Source organism: Siphateles boraxobius, unplaced genomic scaffold (assembly GCF_051911475.1).
Source record: "Siphateles boraxobius isolate OS27281-9 unplaced genomic scaffold, OSU_SipBor_1 16, whole genome shotgun sequence".
NCBI classification, from domain to species: Eukaryota; Metazoa; Chordata; class Actinopteri; order Cypriniformes; family Leuciscidae; genus Siphateles; species Siphateles boraxobius.
Window position 1 is genome coordinate 17443024 of NW_027508766.1, and position 26301 is coordinate 17469324.

The window sequence follows — 26301 nt, forward strand, 5'->3', positions numbered from 1 at the left end:
GTTTCAAGCGTGTTTGCTTACGTGTGTACTATGCATTCGTTTGTGTGCGCACGTGGAGAGAGAAACACAGGATGGGGCAGGGGTGTAGAAGAAAAGCCAACAGAGTCATCTGTGTTGAATTAGGCACAGTAGTCAGTGGTAGTTAAATACTCAGTGGAGGAGGAATCAGCAGCTGTAAAGTTTTAAAAGAAGGAAACTCCGCACGCAGACACCCCCTCCGCAACTTGCCACCCCCCAATGCGATGGCAGTCCCCTTCCCCTATGTAAACCAGAACGGCCTGTCGTGATATAACTTTAAGCAAGAGCAACGTGTAGTTGTGTGTGTTTTCGTTTGTGCATGTGACACAGATTATATGCCGTACAGGTGGGCATTTAAACAGCCCCCTGCATGTGTGTGTTTCTTCAGTTCAACCACAACAGTTTATGTTTTCCTTTTCGTCTCACACAGCCCCTGCGACTGTGGTCATTTATTTTACTGCTCCTGCAATTCAGCCAGTGTTGGCTAATAAGCCTTGTGTCTAAACTGCTATTGAGCTTTGAAATGACTTTGAGAGAGCCAGAGATGTCTGGGCAGGGAAAATTAGATGACGCTTTTATGTACTTCTGAAGCCTCTCACAGGTTTTATAAAGAAGGCAGGTATGTGCACTAACACGCTCTATGGCATTATGACATAGACAGGAGCCTCTCTGACCCTAGGGGGAGATGTTGAGTAGATTGTGACAGCTGATCTGTTTGGCATTTTATTAAGCCATGCAGTGATATGAGGTAAAAATAAATATATATATATATATATATATATATATATATATATATATATATATATATATATAATTATTATTATTATTATTACACTGCTGCCCTCACATGAAGAAGTGAAATGGTGACCTTTTTATAAACAGTTGTTCTGTTATCATTCATTTTGTTTGTTAGATTTAGCTTCTCTTCATCTAGTTTTGTCCGTTTTTGTATTTTTTCTTCTACTCAAGTTTAGTTGTTTTTTCTTTAATTTATTTGTTTGTTTTTTATTGTTTAAGTTTTTTACTTACTAACTTTTTTTGCTTTGCTTCATTTTGCTTTTGTTTTGCCTGCTTTTTTTACTTTTATCTTTTACTTCTGCTTCATTTTTTGAGTTTTGTTTTTGTTTTACTTTATTTTGCTTAGTTAATTCGCTTAGTTTATTTTAATTTAGTTTTGTTTTTGTCTTTTATTTGTTGTTTTTTCTTTTTGTTTTGCTTAGTTTAACTTTAGCTTTGCTTAGTTTAATTTAGTTTTTGTTTTTCTTTGTTTTGATTTGCTTACTTTTATTGTTGTGCTTACTTTAGTTTTGTTTTTGATCTTTTGTGCCACCTCCCTTTGTTGTTTTGTTGTGTTTTTCATGTATTCACCTCAAATATTCAAGACTCACACTTCCATGGTGAGCTGTTTTCAATAAGAGCTTCAGCAAAAAAAAGAGGAAGAGGGAAAGAAGGGGGCAAAAAGTGTTTTGTAACTGTGTCTGGATTGCATTTCAAATGCTTCCCGCTGCTTTGCTCAGTTTTAGGTGCTGGTACATTTCCTGAGAGGGTACAGAACATTAGATAAGCTCACCACATTCCAGCCCATTTAAATCTGCAATTTCAAATAAAGAGAAAGGAGACGAGAGAAGAAAAGTGGCCTGGGTCACAGTAAAGCAGCAACAAAAACGCTGTTCATACATCTTGTAGTTAAAGTTCAAGAAAATTTGCCACAATAATCTGTGCCTTGCTAGAAAAAAAACTGTTTGGCTTCACAGAAATTGTTTCAATAATTTTTTTTTTTTACCAACCAGCTTTCATCACTTGTCATAAACAAAAGGAAAACTCTGTGGAGAAGTGCATGTTTTACTCTGTGCTTCACTGAAACAGTCTGGACTCTATACCCACCTACAGCCTGTGTCCAATCCGCTGGGTATGGTTTATGTTAAACATCACTTTTTTCATTAATACATACTTAATACCACACACAAAAAGTACAACAATCTTATAACCCACATGCTAGATGGCAATAATATTTGGCTGTAAAATTTGGTCTGTCGTGCCATAAAAGCATAAACCCTTCTCCGTGGTTCACACGTTAGAAGATTCATTGAGGAGCTAATAGAAAGTATACAGTTTTACTCCTGGTGACAAATTCACGACTGTTATTTCTGCTTTGTACACAGTAAAGTTTGATTGTTGGTTGTTTGCAGGCACCATTTTGTGTTAATAAAAGCAGTGATTTATCTATTGAGTCAATAATAGGTCAGTAAATGTCCCCTCATGTTACTCAAGAGAGAAGAATAACCAAATAGTCCAAATAAACTATAGGCAGACTAGTCTTCATTGTTGGACTGCATTTGGAAATAGTAAGAGGAGCTAAAGTGGAATTGCCACTACAGAGAAAAGGAGAATAAGTAAGACTCACATTTGTTAATTTTGCATGATTTTTGTGCATGTTCTTATGCACCTTTTGAAATATGTGATGTCTATTTTGGTTGGAGGAGTCATACTCTCTATGCAGAATGGCTGGTTCATTTCCCATGCTGGAATAAATTAATCTATCCTGTTTGTAATAGATCAAATAAAATTGCTAGTAGATGAACAGGAGCGGGAAAAACTACTACTACTACTACTACTACTACTACTACTACTACTACTAACACCAGCTGGTATGTTATAAATGTTAGCGTTCAGCACAAAGGTTATTGTAATTTACCGTAAGTGTATGATCAATCATGAATTCATGCCAATTTGTAACTTCACTCTCATGTGAAAACGAGGATATGATTCGTAAATCTCATTTTCATGGCGCTGGGCTTGACGCACTTGGATGTGTTCAGATTTTTTTTCGACAGAAAATCAGTTTGAAATCACTAATGAAACATTAAATAAAGTCATGTCATGGCAGTGATCAACAGAATTTTCTGAAACCGAACGCAGCCCTGTAAGTTTAATTGTTTTAATCTTATGGTGGTCCGGGATGTGTGCGGTTCGTGGCTCTGCTACTAGCACAGATGTATTATCAGACATCACACAGGTCTGACATGACTTAGTAAAACAGCAGAAATGACCTCTGACTCACCCTGCCTTCAGTTCTGACAGCTTTATATGCTATACCTGAGCTATTTATTATCACCAACTCAGACTGTTAGCTTCCCACTGCTTTCTATTACCAAGAGATACATAAATATATTTAATTTAGCTGTATTATTTTGTCTCTGTATACTTTGCAAAGTGTTATTGAAACAGATGTGTATTATTTGATATGGTCTGGTCTGACGGATTGTTGCGGTTGCAGTGAATTAACAGAGAAAACAAAATGTTCTTTTCCCATGTCTAAACTCTTGCCTTAATGCTTTTTCCTCTAAACAGTCTGAATCCACAGTGACCCTCACCTGTGCGGATGGGAAATGGAACAAGCAGGTTACATGTGAACCTGTGGACTGCGGGCGGCCTGACAAGTACCATGTGCACCCAGCTGTCTTTGAGTTCTCTGAGGGTACCACCTACGGCAAGAAGTGCACTTTTCAGTGCCGGGAGCCAGCTCAGCTTGTGGGTATGTAGACCATGACAGGTCCTAAATCAAAAAGCCCTAGGGATTGAGAAGTCAGCTGTGTAAAATGCCAAATGTGGTTTTGACACCAAACCCCCACAAAAAAAAAACAATACACATTGAAAATAACAGTTCTGTATATGACATCAAATTGAAGTAGGTTCACTTTGGATCTTCACAAGTCAACTTGTCCTGTACCTTTGTCCTTTCATCTCCGCAGGCAGTAATAACGTGCTGACGTGTATGGAGGATGGCATGTGGTCTTTCCCCGAAGCTCTGTGTGAGCTGCGCTGTCCGGTCCCTCCTCCTGTACCCAACGCTGTCCTGCAGACCAAACGCTGCAATGCAACAGGCCTCAAAGTTGGGTCTTTCTGCAAGTACAAGTGCAAGCCTGGCTACCATGTGCCCCACATAGACAAGCCTAAAAGGTGTGAGACCACTAAACCAACTTGGATGCATAATTATGACTTGCATTAAATAACTTAGTAACATTTCCAATAAGGTCCCATTTCATTACATAATTTAATGCATAAACTCACATTAACAATGAGCAATACATTTGTTACAGTACTTAGTAAACGTTGTTAACATTAGTTAACTATTCATTGCTAGTTCATGCTAGTTCAAGTCCATTAAGTAATATCAACAGATACAACATTATTTTAATTATTTATCAGTAAATGTTAAAATGAACATTAACTAAGATTAGTTTAGAAAGTATTTTTCATTCTTAGTTCATGTTAACTAATGTAGTTAACTAATGTTAACAAATATAATCTTATTGTTCAGTGTTACCATTAACTTCATTGCATTGCAGATTTAGTTAATCATGTTGTGGCTATTGAATACTCAGGGCTGTATCAATTGTTTGAAAGCTTGGATAAATGTGTAGCCATTTACCCTGTTGGTCAATTACTCACATAGCCAGGTGTAGCCAGATATTAGACTATAGTCATAAATCTGGTCCACTTTAAATGTCAAATTCAGATTATTCTGGCAAAAAACAACCCATTTAGACAGGAAGCGAGTGTGTTATCAACGTGTAAAGAAACCAACCATAGTTAGTTTGGTCTTTACATGCCATTTTTCTCAGAAATTAGTGACTTTATGATGAGAATTTCTGTCCGTTCAAAAGTAATAAATACCAAATATTTAATTCAGAAAAGAGTGCAACAAACAGTCATAAATTTTACTCTGGATATTTATGGGCGACACTATATAGGACAAGATGTTTGGAAGATGGATAGATGAATGGATAGATGGATGGATGGATTGATGGCTGGATGGATGGATGGATGGATGGCTGGATGGATAGATATTTACTTGCTCAAACAAAACAACTATATTCCTGGACAGACTGAGATTTGAGCTTGTCGTGTGTAATTCTGCTTGTCTAAATGTTTGCCAGTTTTATGTACAGTATTCATCAGATGGTCAATGAACAGACTGTGGGTGGTCCATGAACCTTTCATTCTGAGAACAGAATAAAAATCTCACAAACATACTACTTAAATTAACATGAAAACAGAAGATATAAAAATAAAAACTAATTCAAAATAATAATAAAAACTCTAATAGTATCCCAGTGATCCTAATATAACACACTACCAGACTTTCAAGTCTTCCGAACACAACAAACTCTTGCAGAAACATGTGCCCATCATCTAAAGGCTGGCTATGACTTTCCGCAACTAGCATTGACTCCTCCAGACTGCTAATGGTGGCAAAAATCTGGGCAAAAGTCTTGTAGTGTATTCCAACTTTTACACTTCCAAAAAATATGGCGCAGAATTCTGCTGAATCTATCTTTGTGTTAATGAATGTGTTGCAGGTCAGTGCCTGTGACTTACCACAGACGTGCGTTTAAGCGGCAGTGTACGGAAGATGGAACCTGGCAGTCGGGTGAGTGTGTGGCAGTCACATGTGAGCCACCTCCTCCCATTTTCCATGGTACCTACAAGTGCACAAACGGGTTTCAGTTCAACAGCGACTGCTGGATCGACTGCAACAGGGCTAACCACACGGTGAGACAGCACAGCCGCTGCAAGCAGGTCTGTCGTGCTCTCTCTCTCTCTTCTCCTCGTTTTCTCTTCTCTAACGTCAAAGTCTCAGTCCATCACCTCCCATTACTGGCACTTTCCATTCATCATGTGCACACTATCAATCACTTTTAAGCATTGCAATATTTATGTGTCGTCCCTGTGGCTGTTCATCAGCAGCATGATTGGTAGACTGACAGATCTTACATTTGCTTTCTTTCATTTGTCAGTTTCACAGCTTCTAATACTTTGACAAACAGAACCGTAAGGTCATGCCTATCTTTGGCCTTCACCCTTTCATGAAACCACATATGTTTGTTGTGATGGTTAGTGAGCTTCCTTTATGATGATTAATAGAAATGTTGGTCTTTGCTACAGGGTCTTTCCAACAATGTAATCCGATGCAGAAAGGATGGGAATTGGACCGGCTCCTTCAGTCTCTGTCCCAACCTGACAGGCCAGTGTTCCCTCCCGCAGAATCTCAGCCCAAATATCGTTCTCCGCTGCAAGGATGGACACGCCATTGGTCTCTGCCTTTCTGCTTTTCACTTCTTAGACCCAAACATAATTGCACACACGTATGCACTGCATTCTCAAAATTGCCACAAGGGCCACTGAAACTACAACATGTTTTTAATTGGATTTAAATTATATAGTTAAACCCGTCTGTCACATCTCTAGGAGAGCTGATTTTTGTAATAACTTATCTTTGGCTAAATATGCATTTAATGTAAAATAGCCTTTTTGGGGCAGTATTATGTAACCATAAACATAAGATGCGTTCCCATAGTAAATTTCATCATTCAGGTCAGCTACTGTTGTACATTGCTATACAGCCTTGTTCAAAAGTTTGGGGTCAGTAAGATTTATTTAGTGGAATTAATACTTTTATTCAGCAAGGGCGCATAAAAATGATCAAAAGTGACAGTAATGACATTTATAATGTTACAAAAGATTTCTGTGCATCTCTGTATGTAAAATGTTTCCCCAAAAATATTAAGCAGCACAACTGTTTTCAGCATCAATAACAATAAGAAATGTTTCTTGAACACCAAATCAGCCTACTAGAATGATTTCTGAAGCAACATGTGACACTGAAGACATGAGTAATGGATGCTGAAAATTCAGCGTTGCCATCACAGAAATAAATTACATTTTAAGATATATTAAATTGGAAGACAGTTGTTTTAAATTGTGACATTTATAATATACTGTATTTTTCATTGAAGACCCTAAACTTAAAAGGGTTGTGTACCTGAATAAAATGGGATCGATATTTGAAGAATTTGATAGTTTCTTTTGATAAATTACACCTCTTTGTGATCCCCAACAGGAAAGGAGTGTGAGGTGACTTGCAGCGCTGAAATCAACCGTGTGGTCCTCTTGCCCAGCAACATGAGCGTTGCAACTGTGATGAAAGACCACTGGTGGAACCCACCCAAAGTTAAGGTGAGAGCACAGACGTTGTAAGATTTGGGTGGGCTCACTTAACTTAACTATTATAAATGTTTTGTCTTCCTAGTTTAATCTCAGATTTCAAACTTTGCCATATTTTTGATTAATGTTACATTAAATATGATTGGTAAATGTTTGAGATCTGGTCATAATAGAAGCTGAAGCTTCAAATATGTCTCTAATTCAGTAACATTATTTAACACCATGCAGTGCGGTTTAACACACGATTACAACGTAACTTGTCAGAAATAATCTGCTGTGTGAAAGGTCAGTGCAGGGTTGTAACTAACACTAAAAGTAGTCAAAATAAACACCTTAAGATGTAAGCATACCAGCGTAGTCGGCAGTTGTTACTTAAAACTTTGAGATTAATGCTCAGATTGATCATTAACAACAAAAATGGGGATGATAAATCGCTCCATGCTGTTATAAAATCCAATGTATCATTATGTTTACCTAACTGAAATAGACTGGACCACACACACATGCTCATTTACAGTGGTGACATTTGCCCTTTTCCCTGTGCCTCAGAAATGGGGTATTCCAGAAAGCAGGGCTAACTTATAATATAAACCCTGAGCCAAATCTTTCTTACTTTATCGGTTATCGGTCCCAAAAACATGGCCGGGAATAAGTTCAGTCAACTCAGAGGGTTCACAATGAACACACAAAACATTCTCAACTGAGTGGGATATCCAGAAATCACCATATTTCTTCTTTCTTCTTCTTTGGTTTAATGGTGATTTTCTTAGTGCATATCGCCACCTACTGTGTGGTTGTGGAATAATTTTTAAATCTTTTAATCTTTATTAACTTTTATTTCAGTGAACATTAATTATATTGTTTGTTTGATTCTAAATATATAAATTGTATCTAAAAAACAAAAGATTAATGTAACTAAAATATGTATTATTTGCAATAATATTAATTATTTGCATTTTCCTTCTTCATTTGTTGTATTGCATCTGTATTTTTATCATAGAAAATCATTATATAGAATATGTCCCACTGCAAAAAAAGGCCCTTTTCAATGCAGATCCACATTATATGAAATAAAATAAAATTATAGTCAAATAAAATAAACAGTGCTTTATGCTATAATAGTAATTTATTATTTATTATGGTGAATTGACTTGTACCTGAACTTTAAAGGGACTCAACCCTCTTTTTAGTTGTTATATAGTATCTCAGTCTACATTACATTCACACTGGTGTTTTTCGAAGCCAAACAATTAGAATATAATAATATAAAAGTTTCCTCAGGTTTTGTAAACGAAGGTTGCTTGTTACCTGATTTCTGTTACCTGACCCGCATAACCTGACTTCTTGAATACAGCATGACTGGAGGAAGGAGGAAGAAATGAAAGATGGAGATTCTGCTCCAAAGCAAATAATTGTCAGACTCACAGACAAATATCCCGTCTGTACAATAACAGCATGACCAACCATGTGACTGCATTAATGTGTTTGGACATCGCTAATACTCGGGCACTTCCCCTCAGGAAGCTTTTGTCACAAAATATGTAGTAGAGACAAACATAAGCTTTAGACAGCAATAACGCATATTTCCTTTTCTGATTTCCTGAGAGCATCACAGACTAGATCTGGAGTAAACAATGAGTATGATGAACAGGCAAACCAAATGTTATTCTCCACACCTTAAACTGTGGTCAGTGGTGACCAAAAAATGCTTAACCTTTACGACATGGTGACTTGTTTAAACCATTGTCATATTCCAGATGGCCATGGGTTGTAACATTTGAATGGGTCTTTTCTTTCACCAACACTTGCTCTCACAGTCTTCCGAGTCTGTACGATGAGAAAGAAGTGATTTTATCTCAACAGTAAGGTCTTTGCTTTGTGTCCTACTGACAGACGGCAACCACAAAACAGCTTGCGACTCGTTGAAACTCAAAAGTGTGGCTTATTTTTCTATATCTTTGTGGAAACTCGTGATTTCATACAACGGTATATCAATAGCTGCGGCTAGGGTCACAGAGGCCAGACAGGTCTCAAGGAATATCCATTACCACGTTTACTATGTCATTCATTTATATATGGACTACAGAATGACATTTTTGGGTGACGTCATGCCCGACAGTGGTTATGAGGTTGTCTGGATTATTCGTTCAATATTTGCATTTCCTCCTCTGTACTATAGTGGACGTTCTTTGGTGTGGTCATGTTTTTCATTCTTTTTCGATGTGGTCTGTGCCATGTGGTTCTTTACTTGATTGTTTAAGCTGTAGCGGTGCTTTAGGAAGCACAAACAAATTTACCGCTCACATCCGAGAGAGCTGCTATAGTTTCCTCCAGGGCTAATCCTCCACATTATAGGTTTTCTTGAGGATAAATCAGCCTTGTAGGGGGATTGAGCCGACAAGGTCTTTTGAGTTTATTCATGGAATTTGATGGAGATCGAACCTGAGCAGTTTATTTCCATCAATTTTAATATTAATCCTGCTGTATGTACATACTCGTCCTCCTAACTGCACTGATATACTCATTGCAAAGTTCTTTTTCTTTCTTCACTTAGGCGTAAAAAGAAGTTTGAATAACCTTAGCAGCTGTATGAATAAATATGAATTTAATATAATATAATTTGCATTTAGAAATGAATATGTCCGTGAATATATGAGTGAGTGAGTGAGTGAGTGAGTGAGTGAGTGAGTGAGTGAGTGAGTGAGTGAGTGAGTGAGTGAATAGGTGAATGTGAAGCAATATGTAAAGCGCTTTGGTGGCCATTGGGTCTGTGAAAGCGCTATATAAATGCAATCCATTTACCATTTACCATGTTAATATGTGCTGCTTTCCTCTTAATAACAAAATAATCACACAACAGAAATTAAAGTATTTGGGAAAAAAACTGTTAAGAAAGTTATTGATCATGGAGCTCTGCAATTTGCCACTCCAGTCAAGTTGTCACATTTAATTATTTAGCACTTTATACAATAGGTTGCTTTAATGCAAGCAGCTTTACAGTATTAAACATGACAGCATTCCAGTGTGTTAAAGTTTTTATTTGGGTCTGACCTCTACGGACCGAACAGAAGAAATGAACCTGAGAAGTTTTCCACGTCAAAGTAGGTGGAGCCTCAGAACACACCTACCTATGGCGTAATTGCCGCGGACCAATGCTATTCAAAGGTGTTTACCAGCCGAAAGCAAACTTTTTTGGAAATGTCGCTTTGGCAAGCGGTTTGAACTCCAAACGAACTGAGATTTGGCCCGATTTTGTTTGAAATGACGTCACACCAAATTTGCTTTTCGATTTCACTTTATGTATATTGGGGTGCAAGCTTGAGAGCCATCAGGATGTTGCCTTGACCATATAGAACAGAAAATATGAAAGGCCTGAAAAAATGAAAAGCAGTCTCTGATACAAAGTATATCTAATAAAAGGCAAGTAGCACTCATGTAGCTTGGGCCTGTGGAGAAACTATAAAAACAAGCACAAGTTCAGGAGCGGTTTAAATTAAGCCTTGAGTAAACAAGCTGCTTGGGTGTTTGGTGTTACACTGAATACTAAGTGTGTGTCTGTGTGTGTGGATGGCCACAGTTGGCCAGCAGGGCGAACGCTTGCTTTCTTGGAAATGTTCTGTTTACACTCACCCTTTCCATTCCTCATTGCATCTGGAGTTCCCCCAGACCAGGTCATTTCACCTCTCCAAACATCCTCTCTACCTGTGCTGACCCAGGAGGCTGAGCTGCCGGGGTCTGCCACCTCCTTTCACTCTCCTCAGCAGGGGTAGGAGCTGGGTAGCAATCATGGAGTTTAATGAGTCCCCTACTTAGCCAAACTCTTAAGACTGTAATCCTTCAAACCGAGCTCTTTCATTGATTCTGAGCTGATTTAAGCATCACCACCAGAACACTGGGCTCATAGAGGATTTTATTTGTTTGTGTTCTGTGTGTTAGGCAAATAAATCTGTCAACAAACAGAGCAAAGGTTCTCCACATTCAAACTTAAATCCTAAAATTTTGATGCTTATCAATGCCTGTGTGCGCATTTGATGTGGTTTTAAACCATTAAAGCGCAAGAAGACGCAAAGAGAACTCCATTCAGTATTCGCACACTGTTTTCTGTGCTGGGCACATCCCGCACGCTCACAAAAAGCCACCTCTCATATAGTGCACAAATACTGAATTGAGTTCTCTTTCGTGTCTTCTTGCACTTGAACGGACAAATACAAACAAAATTATGTCAAAATATCCTCGTAAACACAGTCAGTTATGTCTTAAGTGAATGTAAACAGTTGAGAAAGAAAACTGTGTAACAGCATATTGGATCCATGCATTAGGTCTTAAAGTGACAGCAGCCTAATAAGCCTGCTGCCATCTGTGTTATTACTGTTAATCAAAGGACAAAGAAAATCACTCACTGATACTGACATTCGTAGCTCTAATAAGGATAATTTATATTTTATTTACAAAAAGTTAACAATGCATTGTTATTTGACATTTGATTTCAATTTCTGTTCAGTTGTATATATTTAGATAAGATACTTATGCAATGGAGTATATATTTAGATTAATACTTATATGTAGATTTATTTATTTATAATATCCAAAACACTGTAAATATGTTCATAATCTGTAAATCTGAAAATGTCTATTCTGACTAAACCCAACTGTGATACTTTTATTCTCATATATTTTTATTTTTATTTTTTATTCTTATAATTTGTAGTATTATGTTTCTTGTTGTATTTGTATTTGTATGTCCACTGGAAGCCTCAGTACCAAAACAAATTCCTTGTGTGGGAAAGCACACTTGGCAATAAAGCTCTTTCTGATTCTGGTTGTATACATTTGCGCTATTGCTAATTTGATTATTTGTTCTTATTGTATTTCTGACTGTGTACTTTTATTTAATAATGTTTGAAATTTATTGTAGTTAGTCTAGTTTAATAGTTGTTCTTTAGGCTGCCATCTAGCTCTTGCCATCTTGTTGTAAAATATTATCTCCTCATTGCCTGCTTTTTGTTTAGTTAATTCACTCTAATATAACTAATGGATCTGAAACGGTTTAACTTTGTTAACTTTGTTATTCCGTAATGTTCTCTTCTACAGAATATTGTATGCACCATGGGACTCAAGTGGTACCCTAACCCAGAGGCCCTCCATTGCATAAAGGGATGCGAGGTAAGACCTACCTCACTTTTTTCTACATAGTTTTTTTTATTATTATTTAATATTATTATTATTCAATTAATTGTCTGTTCACCATAGCTGAACTCTGTTGTAAGTTTGCATGATAATAACATTGTGCCCATGTTAGTTATTTCAAGGTAATCTCCCAGCCACAGCTTTAAGCTCTATACAGTCATGGAGGTCTGTTCTCTGGAGTCTGGCCTTGAACAGTTGTTTCTGCCATCTTCTCACACAATTTGAAGTCTAATACATAAATAAACATGCTGTGCTTATAGTATCTTCCACTCCCTTTCTCTTTGGGCCAGTCTAGTCTAATCTGAGTCAGATTTAACAGGGCCAACAAAAGCAGACAAGAGGGATTTGTTACCACCTTTGCTTTTGAGGGCAATTTGTTTCTTTTTGCATTTTAGAAGAACCTTCCTCAAATCACTGAGTGAGAATTAAAAAAAACAGCTACTGTGTCTTCTTGCAGAAAGAGCTATTGAAAAAGAATATGCCATTGAAAAGAGTGAACCAAAATTTCTACATATTTGTTTGACTTTACTTGCCAAAGACTGCACTGCTACTCTGAAAGTGTTCTCCAGCTCAGTATGAAGATGTGAGATTAATCTGCACCTCACTCTCATTTATAACAAGTCTTGCTCTAATGTCGCAGTGATATGACCAATCATTTTTTATTCGGGGTCAGAGCTGCAGACTTTTGAACCCAACGCATCCTGACCCAGTTTCAATGGGTGTTAATTAGCAGCCTCCTGATAGCTTTTGGGTTGGGCCAGAGAGATGATTCCAAACTGGAAAAGGTCACAGGTGTGTTGGGCAACCTTTTGTGCCTGTCAAGATGGAAATGTGTAGTAACTCCCAAGGGAGACACATATAAGTTTAATAGGGCTTCAGTTTCCCCATTAAAAGTGGCCTCCACCATCCACAAGCCCGGGAATACTAACTCAATTTTTCCAGGGCAACATAACTGCAACAGACTCAAGTCTGTGTGTCTATTTTTACACAGTTGTGGATGTGTGCAAGTGTGAATGACTGTCTTTTTCTTTCTCTTTCTCTCTTTCTTTCTTTCTTTATTTCTTTCTTTCAAGTTAATTTAATTGATGGGGAGGTGGAACAGATTATTATTTGACGAACTAATTAAGAGTTTATTTATATAACATTATGTTCATCACTGATGTTATTGGTGTTTATATACTTAGTTAATTCATGTTATTAAGCAGTTTTTATCTGTTTTCCACCAGCCATTCATTGGTGATAATTACTGCGATGCCATCAACAACCGAGCGTTTTGCAGCTACGATGGTGGAGACTGCTGTCATTCTACTGTTAAAACCAAAAAGGTATGTTGTTTTATTATTATGCTTAGACATTTAATTAGTTAAATATCTTGTTTGCGCTTTAAGAACTAGTACATAAATAAGTAAAACATTGTAAAGTGTGTAATCTGCATTGTTACTACATATTCAGAAAGGGCAAATATGGCTTGCGTTGTAATAATTATCTCCTTGGAGGGAACATTTTAAGGACACCCACACAAGTGAGGGAAACTCTGTGAACCCTATCCACAATGCATTGTAGACACGTGAAGCACGCACATATATGTTTGGGTGTTTTTCCAAAGCCATGGCAACAAACGTTGCATATAGCATTTCCATATGGACCTCACTTTCCAACAAAGACAAAGATTTGTGAGTTTAATCTCGAGGGTGGTAAATAGCCCTAGAAAGGCTTTTTCTGCATGCTTGTGTACTGTTCTTTTTCCAATGGACTTGTCATCCTCTTTCACTTGATCCTCCCTTGCTTTTTCCTTGAGCAAGTTTTCCTGGCTGCCAGAGAAAGTGAACTTCTCTTTTGACAGACAAAGAATGAAGTAACTTCTCCAAAGTTACAACAGCGAACTTTGGATCGCTGTACCCACGCACAGTGCCAAAACAAAAAAAGAAGTTGGCAAGCGTGATGACGCATTTCCCGGCAGAATACACAACTTGTTGTGAAAGGTCTAGAAACAGCAGTTGGAACGGGACTATTAACATTTAAATACAGCTGTAAATTATATAGAAATGTATATATTCAGGGGGTCGTTTGCTTTGTCATGGCAGAGGATTACCAAAGCAAATAATGAAACGAACTGCTCATCCTCCTCTTGGAGACGGAGCTGCTGACCAATATATTGTCAATCCTGAATTGTGTTAATAAGGGGCTGTAAAAAAGTTTTACTTTAAGTACAACTTTGTAAGTTGAGAACAAAATAAACTTTTACAATATTCTTGTATGAATTCTGAAATGTACTGATGTACTAGGTGGTATCTATGGACTTTTAAGGTAATCAGCTAATCTACCTAGTTCACTTTGTTATATGCAAAAATGAAAAGAAAAAAAAACACTTTTAGATACCAATCTGCATATGCAAGGGATATTGGTTTTGCTCATCTTTGCTTGCTCCTTTTAAGATATATTTAGTACCAGCTAGTTTTTCACGTAGCACATACAAAAGACCTGAACCAGAAGCGATGTGATCTGTTTTACAGAATAAGTTGCACATAACCCCTATAAAATTGCAAAACAAAATCTTCCAGTAAAGTTTCTCACAAAAAAAGAACATTATATTGCCTTGTCACCCAGTAGCCCAAGACTGGTTGCCCACTGAAGCTAAGCAGGGTTGAGCCTGGTCAGTACCTGGATGGGAGGGTGCTGCTGGAAGAGGTGTTAGTGAAGCCAGCAGGGGGTGCTCACCTTGTGGTCTGTCTGGGTCCTAACGCCCCAGTATACTGACGGGGACACTATACTCTCAAAGAGCACCGTCCTTCTGATGAGACGTTAAACCGAGGTCCTGACTCTATGTGGTTATTAAAAATCCCAGGAGGTCCTTCGGAAAAAGAGAAGGGGTTTAACCCCGGCATCCTGGCCAAATTTACCCATTGGCCTCTGTCCATTATGGCCTCCTAATCATCCCCATATATATACTGATTGGCTCTATCACTCTGTCTCCTCTCCACCAATAAGCTGGTGTATGGTGGGCGTTTTGGCGCAATATGGCTGCCATCGCATCATCCAGATGGATGCTGCACATTGGTGGTGGTTGAAGAGATTCCCCCTTCCATATGTAAAAGCGCTTTGAGTACCTAGAATAGCACTACATAAATGTAACGTATTATTATAAACATATACAGAGGAAACCATTATGCATCAGTGGTATTACCAAAAATTATTATAATATTACAAAGAATCTGTCACTTTTCTCGTGCTTTAAAAGTGCTTTAAAAAGATGAGACGAACAACAGAAATAGAATACGATAAATGAAGTGTATTAACAATATTCACAAGGAACTTAAAATAACACAATAAAACTAGAAAACTTAGGATGTTAAAAGCATGGAGCCCATTTGCACCCTACCCTAAAACAGTCCACAAGAATCCTGGCGTATTGCTAGTCCCAAAGTGAATGTGAGTAATGTCCACCGGTGTATATACAAAGTCTACGGAAGTGATGATCCAAATAGTGCTAGAAAGGCAAGTCCACAAAGGTAACTCCACAGTCCAGTTTGCTGGTGATCACCCTTTGGTCGTAGTGGGAGCAACAACGTCTCGGTTACATATGGTAACCCTCGTTCCCTGAGGGAGGGAACGGAGACGTAGGTCATGACTGACCAATAGGAATCTCGCTAGAGAGGCCAATCTACTTCGAGTGAAACTAAAACAAGCCAATACACATTGGCGTGCAATCATTTGCATCAGCTGCGCGCCCTCGTTAGCGCGGGTATAAACGAGCAGCTGGTGCGATTGCACACTAGTTTTTTGCTGAGGAGCCAAGCCTGAGAAGCTGGCCGCCCCGGCGGGCGGCAGCGGATGTGGCGACGGGACCTACGTCTCCGTTCCCTCCCTCAGGGAACGAGGGTTACCATATGTAACCGAGACGTTCCCTATCGGTCAGTGAGTCTGACACTGTTGTTCCGTAATAACCCATACAGTGAGATATTGGATAACACTGGGAAAGCCTGCCCTTTCTGTTTAGGAAGGAACGCTGCGGAAGCCACTTCTTCAAAGAGTTATGTGGAAATGCATATGGACTAGCCGAAGGCTGTACTGCATATGAAATAAAGGGTGACTTAGCCCAAGGGAAAGACACGGGCTTCCGATAGGAGCAGCCGTGGAATATACACATATGGGATCCCCGTAGGGTCACACAAATGGAACCCAGCCCAGATCCGGTTCTCAAGGATTCAGCGGATAAGGGCCTGGCGCCGGACGCTCCGCCAAGTCCGGGCCGAGGGGTTTTGGAGGACTCAACAGGTTTTACTCTGGAGCAATAAGGGTGCACAGTAGGGTGCAGCAAGCCGACAGAGCCAGACCTCTCAGTGCTTCTACCCGTCTAGGGTGAGAACACGGGAGGACACCGGCTCTACACGTAGGCTATAGTATCTAGCGAACGTGTTAGGTGTCGCCCAGCCCGCAGCTCTACAGATATCTGTTAGCGAGGAGCCACGTGCCAGCGCCCAGGAGGATGCAACGCCTCTCGTGGAGTGTGCATGCAACCTGAGCGGGCAGGGCACGCCTTGTGCTTGGTAAGCCAAGGCGATGGCATCCACTATCCAGTGGGCCATCCTCTGCTTGGAGACAGCCTTTCCCTTCTGCTGGCCTCCGTAACAGACAAAGAGCTGGTCTGAGGTCCTGACGCTTTGAGTTCTGTCCACGTACATACGCAGAGCGCGAACGGGACAGAGCAAAGCCAGGGCTGGGTCTGCCTCCTCCAAAGGCAGCGCTTGCAGGTTCACTACCTGGTCTTTGAAGGGAGTGGTAGGAACCTTGGGCACATAGCCAGGCCGGGGTCTTAGTACCACGTGGCTGCCACCCGGCCCGAACTCTAGGCACGATTCGTCGACCGAAAATGCGTGCAGGTCTCCTACCCTCTTGACAGAGGCCAGTGCAACCAGCAGCAAAGTCTTCATGGAAAGAAGCTTTAAGTCTACTGACTGCAGAGGCTCAAAGGGAACATCCTGAAGTGCTCGAAGCACCAGGGAAAGATCCCAAGAGGGTATGGAGGGGGGTCGAGGAGGATTTAATCGTCTCGCCCCCCTAAGAAACCTGACGACCAGGTCGTGCTTTCCCACTACTTTGCCATCTATGTGGTCGTGATAAGCTGAAATAGCGGCAGCATGTACTTTGAGGGTGGAGGGAGACAGTCTACGCTCCAACCCCTGCTGCAAGAAGGAAAGCACAGACCCTATCGGACATCTTCGGGGGTCTTCTCGGCGAGAAGAACACCACTTGACGAACAGGTTCCACTTCAGGGCGTAAACACGTCTCGTGGACGGCGCCCGTGCTGAAGTGATGGTGTTAAGTACCTCAGGGGGTAAGTCACCTAAAACCTCCGCGTCCCGTCCAGGGACCAGACATGGAGTTTCCAGAGGTCTGGACGCGGGTGCCATAGGGTGCCCCGTCTCTGAGTCAGAAGGTCCTTCCTCAGAGGAATGGGCCAGGGAGGGACCGTCACAAGGAGCATGAGTTCTGGGAACCAAGTCCGGGTGGGCCAATAGGGAGCCACCAGAAGGACCTGCTCCTCGTCCTCCCTGACTTTGCACAGTGTCTGCGCAAGTAGGCTCACTGGGGGAAACGCATATTTGCGAAGGCCCCGGGGCCAGCTGTGTGCCAGTGCGTCCGTGCCGAGTGTTCCCTCGGTCAGGGAGTAAAACAGCTGGCAGTGGGAGGTCTCTGAGGAGGCAAACAGTTCTACCTGAGCCTCCCCGAACTCTCTCCAGATCAGCTGAACCGCCTGGGGGTGGAGTCGCCATTCTCCCGGCAGCACAGCTCGTGATAGCTCGTCGGCCACACGGTTGAGCAAGCCGGGGACATACATGGCTCGAAGCGACCTCAGATGCTTCTGACTCCAGAGGAGGAGATGGCGGGCGAGTTGCGACATGCGACGGGAGCGTAGACCACCTTGTCGGTTGATGTACGCAACGGTCGCAGTGTTGTCCGTACGGACCAGCACATCCCTGCCCTGTAGCCGTCTTTTCAAGCGGGTCAGGGCGAGATGTACTGCTAGCAACTCGAGGCAGTTGATGTGCCAACGCAGTTGAGGGTCCGTCCACACCCCTGACACTGCATGCCCGTTGTACGTGGCACCCCAGCCGGTGGCAGAGGCATCTGTGAATACCACAGCATGCCTGGACACCTGTTCCAAGGGGACTCCTGCCCGCAGGAACGAGGGGTCTGACCACGGGCTGAAGGTCTGGCGGCACGCCGGTGTGATTGCCACCCGGTGAGTGCCATGACGCCACGCCCACCTCGGGACTCGGCCGTGAAGCCAGTGCTGAAGCGGTCTCATATGTAGCAGGCCGAGCGGGGTTACCGCTGATGCTGCTGCCATATGCCCCAGGAGCCTCTGAAAGAGTTTCAGTGGGACCGCTGTCCTGCCCTTGAACGTGTTCAAGCAGTTCAGCACCGACTGAGCACGCTGCTCTGTGAGGCGCGCTGTCTGGGCGACCGAATCCAACTCCATACCGAGAAAAGAGATCCTCTGCACAGGGGAGAGTTTGCTCTTTTCCCAGTTGACCTGAAGACCCAACTGGCTGAGGTGCCTGAGCACTAGGTCCCTGTGTTCGCATAGCTGATCTCGAGAGTGTGCTAGTATGAGCCAGTCGTCGAGATAGTTGAGGATGCGAACGCCCTGTTCTCTCATGGGAACAAGGGCCCCCTCCGTGACTTTCGTGAAGACACGGGGGGACAGGGACAGCCCGAAGGGTAGGACTTTGTACTGATATGCTCGACCCTCGAACGCAAAGCGCAGAAATGGCCTGTGTCGAGGAAGAATCGAGACATGAAATTACGCGTCCTTCAGGTCGATCGCTGCAAACCAATCTTGGGGACGGATACATTCGAAAATGCGTCTCTGCGTGAGCATTTTGAACGGTAGCTTGTGGAGGCTCCGATTCAAAACTCGCAGATCCAAGATCGGTCGTAACCCACCACCTTTCTTGGGTACAATGAAGTAGGGACTGTAGTGCCCTGACCTCATATCGGCTGGAGGGACCGGCTCTATCGCATCCTTCGCCAGTAGGACTGCGATCTCCGCACGCAAGACATGGGCATCGGCTGCTCTCACTGTAGTGGAGTGGATGGCCCGAAACTTGGGGGGACGCCGGGCGAACTGAATCGCATAGCCGAGCCTGATGGTTCGAATGAGCCAGCGAGACGGCCTGGGGAGCGGTAACCAGGCTCGCAGAGACCGTACAAGCGGGACCAAAGGGACCGTAGGCGCACCCGGAGTGGGGCAGCGAGGTGGAACACAGGGACGCAGTTCGGGAGGCTCTCTCTGGGAGGCGGCCCGTAGCGGGGTCTGAGTGTGCTGTGCAGCACTTACCTGGTTCCACGGGGCAGGAGGTGCGGGAGGCGGCTCGATGGCGTTCTCGGACCGTACGCAGCTGCCGGCTGGTGATAGAAGAGGCGGATGAGAGTGGTGAGGATTCTGACCCCCCACTACTCTCCGGGCCCTCTTCGGACCCAGAGATGATAGAAACTGCTCTTTTATTGAAAATTTGGGTACCGCTGGTTTTAAGGCCAGCGGCGGAACACAAACAAAACGAAACAAAGGATTTTCCACCCGGCCCTCTTCCGGGGGAGGGAGCGATGCAGTCATCGTCTCCTGGAGAGCAGTCCCTTCCACCTCTGGGTCGTCCGTCCTAGGGCCGCTTACCTTTGGCTTTGCCGCCCCTCTTGGCGGGGGCCTGGACGGGCGGGGCGCCCTGCCTGCGACTGGCTCCACGGTGCCGCTTGGATGGAGGCTGCTGCTGCGGCGCGGGAGCAGGGGCAGACGCAGGCGGACGCCCACGGCGACGAGCAGACCGAGGAGCCGCGGGCGGTGGGGTGGAGGCAGCAGCTGACCGCCGCGGCAAGATGTGTCTAATGGCCTCAGTTTGCTTCTGTACAGCCGAGAACTGCTGGGCGAAGTTCTCGACCGCGTCGCCGAAGAGGCCGGTCTGGGACACGGGGGAGTTAAGGAACCTGATCTTGTCGGTCTCCCGCATGTCAGCCAGACACAGCCAGAGGTGGCGTTCCTGGACCACCAGTGTGGACATCGCACGACCCACTGACCGCGCAGTGACCTTCGTCGCACGGAGCGCGAGGTCAGTTGCGGCACGAAGTTCTTGGAGAACTTGTGGATCATGACCACCCTCGTGCAGGTCCTTCAGTGCCTTGGCCTGATAAACCTCCAACAACGCCATGGCGTGCATGGCAGAGGCAGCTTCCCCACAGGCCTTGTAAGCCTTGCCGGTCAGGTCCGACGAGTACTTACAAGCCCGGGAAGGAAGACACGGTTCTCCACGCCAAGTGGAGTTAGGGCACAGTTTCATAGCAACGGCCCGTTCCACTGGCGGGATACGCGTGTATCCCTTAGCTGCCCCGCCATCAAGGGTGGTGAGGGAGGAGGATCCACCGAGACGGTTTCTGGCAGTAAAAGGTGCCGTCCACGTCCCTGTGAGCTCCTCATGCACCTCCGGGAAGAAAGGCACTGGGGTGGGTTGCTGAGAACCAGCGCGCGCCACCCCGAGATACCAATCATCCAACCTCGAGGGCTCGGGACACGGTGGAGGGTTCCACACGAGCCCGATCCTGTTGGCGGCCCGGGAAAGCATGGCCATCATCTCCGGGTCCGACTCGGGCACCGCTGGCACACCTGAAGGAGGCAGCGGCTCCGAGCCGTCGTCCGCGGAGAGGTCTGACCCACCCTCCGATGCAGCGATCGACATCTGGTCGTCGCAGGGAGCGCCGAACGAAACGACCGGTACACATCTCGAGGACGGTCCAGAACGTTCCGTTGGCAGCTCAACTGGTTGCGGAGCATGAGAGGAGTGAGGGTTCCTAGGGGGTTGGTTCCCCGAAGGAAGCGCGCTCACTGTAATCCTCAGGTCACCCGTGTCACTGCCCGAAGCAACCCGCGAAGGGGGGTTGGAACGAGGTGCAGGCACGGGGACTCCGCCCCTTTGCAGGAACGTGAGTCTCGACCTCAGCTCCGAGATGGTCATCTTCCCACAATGGGTACATGACTCATCCACGAACGCTGCCTGTGCGTGTTCGAGGCCCAGACACACAAGGCAGCGATCGTGACCATCCCGCGACCCCAGGTAACGACCGCATCCAGAAACACACAGATAGAATGTCATCTTGAAAAAGACGCAAACTATCTGTGTAAGCTCTTTTAGAGACTGCTCTCCTTGGTGCTGAAGCACGCAGGGGAACGGTCACAGCGAACACAGACAGGAATGTGCCCCTGTCTGTGCGCGATTCTCTCTCGCTGGTCTTACCAGCCGTAAAAACGGCCGTTGAGCGCTTTAACCGCGCACCTTACCAGCCGTGAAAACAGCTTTTTTGTTTGCTCAGTTTTAAAACAACAAACAAAGAAGAGAGAGAGAGAAGAGAAAAAGACCGCTCGCGCTGTTGTGCCGTCACGCCCGCACCAAAGTGGAGAGATCCAGAAGAGGCTTGCTTTCAAATTCACTCTGTTCAGCATACGAAGTGCTTGGCTCCGAAGCAAAAAGCTAGTGTGCAATCGCACCAGCTGCTCGTTTATACCCGCGCTAACGAGGGCGCGCAGCTGATGCAAATGATTGCACGCCAATGTGTATTGGCTTGTTTTAGTTTCACTCGAAGTAGATTGCCCTCTCTAGCGAGATTCCTATTGGTCAGTCATGACCTACGTTGTAGTGACTGACCGATAGGGAACCTCCATTTTTGGACATGCTTCCTCCTTTATACTGTCTATTTCCTGTTTCCTGTCATGTGATTGCTCACATGACAGGCAGACCCAGAATGGTTTAAAGACATACACACATTAAAACTGATAAGAGGAATAAAATGGACTAAAATGACTACGACAACATGTAAACCTATTAAAACGTACTCGGTTACATACGTAACCTCGGTTCTCTCTAGAAGAGGTTCTCTCGTATTGCATAAGTTGCTTATGCTACGGGTAAAGTCATCTTTTCTCGAGATATGAAGCCAAAAAATTATCCTTAATTTTCCATTTATTGTCAACGGAGTGCAGCAGCTAGCAGACCTAAAGGAGGCTATCTAGCGTACTCATTGGCTGCCCTGCGGCAACTGCAACAGCCTACCGCGTGACGTCATGCCCAATGAGGACGCCCGCGCCCTCTACGCGTCACAGCCCGCCAAAATGGGCGTGGTTTAGCGTATAAAAGTACGGGCCGGAGGCTGCTTCTCTGGTTTACATCGACTGAAAGTTGCTTGTGGCGCGGGGACGGCAGGTTACGCAATACTCGTTCCCTCTTCTAGAGAGAACCGAGGTTACGTACGTAACCGAGTACGTTCTCTTATGAAAGAGGCTCTCTCGTATTGCATAAGTTGCTTACGCTACGAGAACCCATTGTCAATGTCGTGCGCGCCAAGCATCCACTTCATGAGTCCCAAATGTGGACTGGGAGTTCCAGCCTGCCGACTCACAAATGTCATGAATGGAAATCCCGCTGGACCAAGCCCATGATGAGGCCACGCCTCTAGTGGAATGAGCCCTGATGCCCAAAGGGCATTGCAGACCTTTAGACGCATAAGCAGATGCAATAGCATCCACTATCCATCTGGACAGACTCTGTTTCGAGGCAGCGAGACCCTTGGTGCGCCCACCAAACGAAGCAAAGAGCTGCTCCGAGCGCCTGAAAGGGGTGGAGCGCGTAATGTAAAACCTCACCGCCCTGACAGGGCAGAGGAGATTAACATCGCTCTCACTATCGGATGCTGGCAGAGCCGATAGAGAAATGACCTGCGCTCTGAAGGGAGTGCCCATCACCTTAGCGACATATCCATGCCTTGGTTTGAGGATGACTTTAGAGTCATTTGGTCCAAACTCAAGACACGCAGCGCTAACGGATAGTGTAAACGGAACGTGTAAATCCCCCACACGTTTAACTGATGACAGAGCTGTCAGAAAAACGGTTTTGAGCTAGAGGTACTTTAGGTCCACGGAATCTTGCGGTTCAAAGGGGCATGCTTTCAGGGCCTCTAGGACCAAAGAAAGATCCCACATAGGAACCGACGGGGGTCGCGGGGGATTCATCCTCCTGGCTCCTCTAAGGAAGCGGATGGTAAGCCTGGCACGTGCGCAGCTCTCAGCGAGCGCAGTAGGTACTGAGACCATACGAGAAGGCGTTCTGTCAGATCGCAGAGACTCCTGGATCTGACACCGTCCTGACGGTTCACGTAGGACACCACAGACATGCTGTCCAAGCAGACTACCACGTGGTGGTCCCGTATGAACGGGAGGAAGCGCTTGAGCGCGTTCTCGACCGCTATCATCTCCAGACAGTTTAATTGAAGGCGTCTCTCTCGGTCTGACCACAGGCCAAACACTGGTCTGCCCTCGAAGAGAGCGCCCCAACCTAAGTTGGAGGCGTCTGTCGAAATGACCTTTTCGGTATGAGACAGATCCCATTGTCACAGTCGGCCGCTAACCAGGGCTGCAGAGCTGAAATGCAGCTCTTAAATCACTCTGATTTGTCTTCGGCCGAAAACCCAAGCCTGGTGAGGCACTCGGGCGTTTAATCAGCGTTGTAGCGGGCGCATACGCAGCAGGCCAGCTAAAGCTCCGCTGCAGCTGATGCCATACAGCCCAGCATCCTCTGAAATGTTTTCAGAGAAGCGATGCTGCCCTTCTGGAAAGATGCGGCCAGGTGTCGAACACAGCGCGTGCGCTGTGTCGATAAACGAGCCGTCATAGCCACAGAGTCCAGTTCTATCCCTGGAAAGGAAACTGACTGACTGGGCAGTAATGAGCTCTTGGTCCAGTTGACCGTGAGACCCAGGCTTTCCAGATGACTGAGGAGCACTGTTCTGTGAGATAAGAGCCCTATCTCTGACTGTACCAAAATCAGCCAATCGTCCAAATAGTTCAGAATCCGCATGCCCTGATTTCTCAAGAGGGCGAGAGCCACGTCCATGCACTTCGTAAATGTACGGGGTGCTTAAGACAGGCCGAACGGGAGGATGGTGTATTGATATACCTGACCGTCGAAGGCGAATATCAAGAATGGCCCGTGACGGGGTATTATCTGAATCTGAAAGTAGGCGTCTTTCAGATCGAGAGAGATAAACCAGTCCCTCGGGCGAATTTGCGCAAGAATTTGTCTGGTTGTGAGCATTTTGAACAGACTTCTCATGAGAGCTTTGTTCAAATATCTCAGATCTAAGATAGGTTTGAGAGCTCCGTCCTTCTTGGGGACGAGAAAATAACGGCTGTAATAGCCTGACTCGCTCAGAGAAGGAGGTACCAGTTCTATGGCCCCTTAGCACAGCAGTTTCGCTATTTCTACGCAGAGTAGATGTGCTACTTCCACTTTCACTTTCATCTCGGTCCGTGCTCGAAAGCGCGGGGGACGGCGAGCAAATTGTAGCGAATAGCCCTGCCTTATTGTGTTCAGCACCCCTTCTGAAACCCCCGGAATAGCTTTCCATGCTTTTACATGTACAGCTAGGGGCAGAATGGACTCCGGGTTCCGATCGCCGCACTTCGTAGGCTCGGGAATCTGAACCGGAGGTGTGTGCGCGGTGTGCGTGCCCTCTGTGCTCGAATCCGGTGGCTCGTTGACAGCGATGGCTGGCTGTTTCACGTGTGACGTCCCGATTGCTTTGAACGGGGAACGTTTTGTGATAAAATTGTGATGCGCGAGCAGCGCCTGGGGCGAAGTGTTTGTTAGTAAGCGTGAGCGCTCGTGAGCGGGCACATAACTTACGTTCATAACTTGACTGATATGAGGCTGTTCTGGCTGTTTGACAGAGCGGGCAGCGAGTAGGTGTGAGCACAGAGTTGAGGGCACATTTCCTACATCTAACACTCGAGCGGCATTTGGCAGCTTTATGAGAGTGGGCTCTGTGAGTTTGTGAGACACGGGGGGTATCGTGCTTGTGTGTAGGGGTGAACACTGAGATGTGGGCACATTTTTTACACTTAAAACACCAACGGCGTGAGCCGGATAACCAGACATTATACTCTTTTTGAGATTTCTCTGGGTCGCCGTAAAAACGGCGGTTGTGTGCAGGCGAGCGGGCTGTATTACCAGCTCGTTGGCTGCCAAATACACTGCTGCAGTAGCCTTCTCTGAGGGGACTGACAGGGCGAGACACTTTAACGGCGGTCCGGCCGCGACGGGACTCAAACGTCTTTTCCTCCTTGCTGCTAGGAGGACTTTGCGTGCTCGGGCTTCAGCGCGATCTTAGGCCGAGGTCCCCGCGGGGGAGGCGGCCTGTGATGGCTGGATGAGTGCGATCTAGGGCGGCCGCCCTGTCATCGCTGTGAAGGCTGGGGCTGAGCTGGACGCTGGTTAGTGCTTCGCGCAGGAGGCTGGTCATGTGGGCGACCTGCAGCTGAGCTAGAGCATTCATGGAAGAGTCAGGAAGAGGTTCATGGCCTGTGAGGTCTTCTGCACTTCGGAAAAACGGCCGATGATTCCATTTACCGCTGGGTCGAAGAGACCTGTAGGGGAGAGCGTCGCTTTGAGAAATGTGGCGCGATCGGATTCCCTCATGTCGGCGAGCATCAACCAGAGGTGCCTCTCTGTGACGATAAGCGAAGCCATGCATCTCCCGATCGCCTGAGCCGCGGATTTTGTAGCACGAAGGGAAAGATCCGTTGCACTCCTCAAATCCGTGATGTCGGCTGGATCCCTGCCTTTCTCGTCCCATTCGCGGAGGAGATCGGCCTGAATGATCTGAAGCACAGCTATAGAGTACAGGGCGGACGCAGCCTGTCCGGCGGCTGAAGACGCGTGGCCGACGAGAGCTGACGTGGTCCTGCAGGCTTTAGACGGGAGGGCAGACTTTGAGCGCCATCTCGCAGAGGGCGGGCAAAGGTGCGCTGCAACCGCCTCCTCCAATGGGGAAATAGCGTTGAACCTCTTCTCGGCAGCACCGTCCACTTGAGAGAGCGTCGAGGAGATATGTGTGTAGAGTCTCGCCGAGAATGGTGCATTCCATGATTTAGCAAGTTCCGTGTGGAGCTCCGGCAGAAATGGTGCAGACCTGGAAACGGGCACTTGGCGGCTGCGATGAAGAAAGCAGAAACCGTCGAGTCTGTTAGGCGCGGACTCCTTCGGT

The 26301-nt window shown here is 45.1% G+C and overlaps 1 protein-coding gene across 4 annotated transcripts in view; it reads left to right on the forward strand.

Annotated features, from left to right (window-relative positions):
* pappab (pregnancy-associated plasma protein A, pappalysin 1b) overlaps positions 1-26301 on the forward strand; it is a 139548-nt gene that overhangs the window by 94698 nt on the left and 18549 nt on the right. For 2 of the 4 annotated variants that reach the window (XM_077231867.1, XM_077231869.1), the window contains exons 15-21: positions 3370-3553; positions 3771-3978; positions 5382-5601; positions 5968-6115; positions 6923-7038; positions 12118-12189; positions 13440-13538. In XM_077231867.1, the coding sequence (XP_077087982.1) occupies positions 3370-3553; positions 3771-3978; positions 5382-5601; positions 5968-6115; positions 6923-7038; positions 12118-12189; positions 13440-13538 (1047 nt within the window). Of the gene's footprint in view, positions 1-3369; positions 3554-3770; positions 3979-5381; positions 5602-5967; positions 6116-6922; positions 7039-12117; positions 12190-13439; positions 13539-26301 lie in introns of those variants that run through there. The other 2 variants (XM_077231868.1, XR_013204179.1) reach the window with 2 other exon arrangements.